This window comes from Triticum urartu, chromosome 2A (genome assembly GCF_056163025.1).
Source record: "Triticum urartu cultivar PI428250 chromosome 2A, HENAU_Tu73, whole genome shotgun sequence".
Classification (NCBI taxonomy): domain Eukaryota; kingdom Viridiplantae; phylum Streptophyta; class Magnoliopsida; order Poales; family Poaceae; genus Triticum; species Triticum urartu.
In genome coordinates, this window is record NC_141874.1 from 749,854,586 (window position 1) to 749,859,797 (window position 5,212).

General features: G+C 45.4%; 1 protein-coding gene across 1 annotated transcript; it reads right to left on the reverse strand.

Moving 5' to 3' along the window:
• Positions 1–302: 302 nt before the first annotated feature.
• Positions 303–2,753, reverse strand: LOC125540329 (E3 ubiquitin-protein ligase AIRP2). The gene is made up of 6 exons (XM_048703938.2): positions 2,437–2,753; positions 2,173–2,323; positions 1,944–2,010; positions 1,592–1,832; positions 673–874; positions 303–575 (listed from the first exon to the last, which is right to left on the reverse strand). The coding sequence occupies exons 1-6, from the start codon at positions 2,523–2,525 to the stop codon at positions 546–548; spliced, it is 780 nt and encodes a 259-aa protein (XP_048559895.1). The 5' UTR covers positions 2,526–2,753; the 3' UTR covers positions 303–545.
• Positions 2,754–5,212: the final 2,459 nt, after the last annotated feature.

The following is a 5,212-nucleotide window of genomic DNA, read 5'->3' on the forward strand; positions in this document are numbered from 1 at the left end:
ATAAACTTACTTGCTATCCTCACCGGAAAATCTGTAGGCAAACATCTTAAGCAACCTCTTCAACTGAATCACCAGAAAAGGTTAGAATAAGCCACTAAAATTTTAAGGGCAGCAATCGCGCACACAGAGAAAAGGAGAGCTGAAGCAGCCTTGTATTCATTCAGTTGAAACCATATGTAAATCACATTAGCACATAAATAACACACCCTCCATTCCAAATTATAAGACATTATAACTATTTTTTCAATCAGATGGACATAGACGCGTTTTAGCGTATCTGTTCACTCGTTTCGGTCCGTATGTAGTCCATATTTGAAATATCCAAAGCATCCTATATTTCGGAACGGAAGTAGTTCATGCACCATATGTCTGTTCCCATCCAGATTACAAATATGTACAGGCATTACTCTACTGCATAACATATTGTTATTCTGACTTTCCCTGAACATTTCCATGCAAACTGTAAATCTGTACATGTATTTACAAAACCTGAGGACCCTAGGGTGCTCACACAGGGTCTCTCTGTCAGGCTGCTCCATCCATGATCAGCCACATCCTAGGACAAGGAACATCCTCTGCATGAACCAACAACAACAAGCCATGCGTCAACGCTCCCAGAAAGAAAAAAACAGTCATGAGCAAGTCATCGTCAACGGCTCAAAGTTATTTTACATGGGAATCATAGGCATCGAAGATGTTGTCCAGCGTGACGAGAGGCAGCTTCTCGATGTACGTGAAGAGGCGCCTGATGTTCTCCCTCGTCACCGTCGCCATGTCGACGACGTCGCGCTGGTCGGTGAGCATCCATAGATCGCCGGAGTTTACTCTCTTGAGGCTGTCTCGGCAGAAGGGGCATGACTGAGATCTCGAGCGCCTGAAACCACGATAAACACAGGGTTCAGTGACCACAGCAGTCATTTGGCAGCGGACAGTTTTTGCGAAATGTAATTTTTCATTTGCAGAGAAAGCTCCTCTGCTCATGCTCTGAAGGTACAAACTGGTAAACAAATTGTTTGAGGAGCTATGAATCAGTTAGTTTGGGGCATTCCTTCTTCGTCTAGCTGATAAGGAATCCCATGTAGTCATTCTAGCAGCAGAGTTTCAAAGCTCTGCGGCAACCATTCTAGCAGAACCAGACTGCAACTTATTTTTACAGCATAAAACCACAATATTTTCACTTGCGTCACATGTACGCGGTGAATTTAACTTGTAATTTTTTCGAGAAACAACTAATTTTGTAAATTTCTAATGCTTAATAATAATAGTAAGTGATACTCCAGTAAGAAAGTCAGGCCTCGTAAGAACCAAGGACAAAACTGGAAGCTGCAGAGGTTGCTGCATAGTATTTTCCATAAATGATGCTCACGCGGCCATCTTAATTACTCATAGCAGTGCACTGCCATCTGAATAAAGAGGCTCTGGTGGCGACTGCTGAAGCACTTAAGAACACCAGAATGAAGTGTCGACTAAGCTACCTCTGAAGCTCGCATTAAACCAAGGACCAAACATGTTTGCTATGGTTGAAGTGAACTGAACATGGTAGAAAAATAGAAGAATCACGCGACGGTATCAGGTTCTTGTTCTCGCTCACCATTGACGGTAGCACTTGATGCACATGTCATGGCTGCAGTTGGGCAGCACGACCCTGCTGTTGAGCTCCATGCAGATCCCGCACTCCTCCTCTATCTCGGCGTCGATCTCGGAGACCGGCCTCTTGCTGTCCTCTGGCTCGTCTCTCCTCCTGTATCGCTCTGAGCACGCCGCCCTCTGCCTCCGGTCGTCGGAGTCGCTTATCCCGTGCTCCAGTTGCATGAGGGAGGGGAATATCACAGCTGCAGACGGACAGAGAATGGGCATCACTACAGTACACAAGTTCAACCCAAACAAGGCTGACAGCGAGAACATCTGCTGTTCTTTTCAGCTATTTATAGAGCAGCATTTACCGTAGAATTCCCTGATGCTGGCCTTCCTTTCGTGGGTGGACATGGTGGTTGTGCCGTCCACATAGACCTGCAGAAACAATGGAGGCAGAGAGGATGGATTCCGTAAGAACACGAGCACAACCACCACAATACATACATACAGTAGCACAAATTATGGAAGGAAACCAGGGGCATGGGCACACAGACTGACAGACAGCAGACGGACGGACGGACAAAAGTAGTGGAGTACCTTGTAGATGAGGATCCTGAGGAGGCCGAGGGCGCCGGCGAGGCTGCAGTCGGTCCACTGCAGGAGGAAGAGGAAGAGGCGCGCGGCGGGGCTGTAGGACATGCGCATCTGCACGCACGCCCCGTCGTAGTCCCGCGAGCACTCGGACGCCCTGCGGCATAGACAGAGGATTTCACCACATCGTAAACAACACACACCCCAAACCTGGAAGAAATTCAAGAAATTTGGTCCTTTAGTTTGGGGGGAGGGAGAGAGGGTACTCACAGCGTGTTGGCGTGCTGGATGTCCGCCTCCAGCACCTTGAGCGAGTCCCTGAACGACCTCCGCGCGGCGCACGGCGCCGCCGCCACCATCTCCTTGCTCTTCCCCCGCCACCAGAGGCCGCTGCCGTCGCCGAATTAAACCCCGCCGCCGGAGCAGAGCGGGGCCGAATTAGAACCCCGACAGCGGCACCGAAAGGGGGAGACTCGCTCTCCGGCTCCCCACCGAAAGCAAGCAGGCCTCCACTTCCACTCCCAGTTGGAGTTGGTGGTCGTCTCCTTTTCGGCCGGCCGCACCGCCACTTCTGTTGCTATAGGTTGGCTATAGGTTGCGTGGGCGGAGGGAGACCCGCCGCCGCCGCCACGCGTCCCCTCCCACCGCTCCGAGGAGTCCAAGTGACAGGCGGGGCCCCGCGCGCGAGCGGGTCGTCGTCGGTGTTTCCTGCGGTTAGAGGCTGCGCAGTGGGGCAGGGTCCGCGTGGGGGCGGGGTGTCGGCGGGATAGGGGTGGGTGCGCGCGCGCGGGCGTCGGGGTGCTGCTGGTAGGAGGGCACGGGGCCGGCCGCCGGGGCGCTGCGGTCTCGTGTCACGTGAGCGCGGTCCATACACCGACAGACGTGACACGATACCATATACGGAGTTTTTTTTTTTGAGCATCATATACGGAGTATTTTGATGTTCAACTTTGACCACATATACGGAGTATTTTGATGTTCAACTTTGACCATTAGTATATGAAACAGAGAATATATCTTCTAACTCACCATGCTCCCTCCTTTTGGAGCCCTCCCATTCAATCAATTGAGATGTTCAATTTGAATTCGGTTCACAGTTTTAATCAGGTCAACAATTCCAAAGGCGCCCTCTCATTCGGTTAAGATGTTTAATGTTGGATTTCATTCAAAAATTTTACTAGGTAAATGATCTTTGAAATTAGCCGTCAACAACTAGCCTATAAAAAACACACCGGTTCCGCGCACTCTTTCAACACCTAAAAAAATGCGCAAACATCTAACATTGTAGCACCAATATAATCCATGCGGTCACCAGTGCACGAAACTCCATATAAGTATGAGTTGATTAGTAGATGACGCATAATCACACTGTCGAGGAGAAGCCTACCAAGATGTATAGCATTATAAAAAAGAAATACACTTCATCATCCTCCCTGCGTGTCAAAACAGATAACAATTTTTTTTTAAAGAAATCACAGCAACATCAGCGGGGCAACAAAGCACGCTCAACCCTTCTAGTAGTACACTTCAATTCGGGTGAAACTCATCTAGGCTGAGTTTGTATGGCCTACGTAATTCAAAAAGGATGGATTGAATTTTATGTGGGAAGGTGATTTATATATTGTTTTATAGATACGATGAAGAAAAAGCTGTTATGAGAATTTTATGTTGTCTTCTAACCAAAAATCTTTAGCCAGCTTTTCCTCTTTATGAAAAGACACACAAATGTCTTTTTTTTTCTTCCACATTCTCTTAAAAATACAACAAAGCAATAAGGTTACGAAATATTAGGATAAAAGTATTACCTACCTGGACAGAAGACATTGATAAACTGGTGACATGAGTTAGGTGCAAAGGGCCTTAAGCATCAATTTCGTAAATACGTTTATTGCACACAGCTCTAAATAAGTGTTTTTTATGTGATGAAATTGTAAACAAGAGTTAGGATGACATGAATGCAATGTAACGTGATGTCATATCTCCCCCGCAAAAAACCCGTGATGTCATATCTGCTTCTTGTATGTGAAGTTTGGAATCGAATTGCAGCAGCACATATCGATACGGGGATGCTTTGGAGGTGCTATGTTTCTACTCTTTATTTCGTTGGTATAAAGTTTCTACTAGTATTTGCGTATCTTTTGTACTTCACTTTTTTCTTCCTTTCAACGTTGGAATAGTTCTTTTTTTTTTGAGATAAACGTTGGAATAGTTCTGATTTTCCAGTGTTGGCCTGGTGGGCTAAAAAGGGCCCAGATCGATGTACTCGTCTCTTTAGGCCCATGATTCGAAGTGACTTCTGTCGATGTACTATATGCATGCATGCAGGAAGTTTTATAGTACCACATCGCCTGAGCAAAGCAAACCGGAGCTGTTTATATTCTGATTTCTGGATTGTGTGGTCACCACGTGACACTCGTGGTAAGCAATCCAAACTTGATGAAAACAAATTAAGCTTGTTTGAATCGTGCATGTTGCAGTCATCTGCTAGCAACATCACACATACTAAGACTTCTATTATTAACAGTCACCTGACTGCAACATCACATACTAGCACTCCGACATGGTGTGTGATCACGTTTTTTTTACCCAAGGTTCTATTATTAACTTACACATTTTTGTTGACTTAGAGAGCAGACTTTTACTCCCTTTGTCTGATTCAAATCTGTATCTAGACACGTCGACAACTAATTTGGAACAGAGATAATATATGTCACAAAGTTGTGAGTACGCCGCCTCTCGTCTCTCCGTGCCCAATTAATTTCATTGTATTTACATTATAGAATACATCAAAATTAAAACTGAATTAAACTTACAGGTAAATGGAGTGCTAGTATGTGATGTTGCAAGCAGATGACTGCAACATATACCACAAAAAACTGGAATTTCATCGAAAGCTGTATTTTTTGTATATATATTATTTATTTTATTGTTTTGTATCTAGCAAAATTGTAAGGTAATAAACATAGAAGATCCAGGATTCTCCACTTAATTCAAAAAAAAAAGGAGATTCATGTTTGTAGAACAGCGATAGAGAAAAAAAACGACT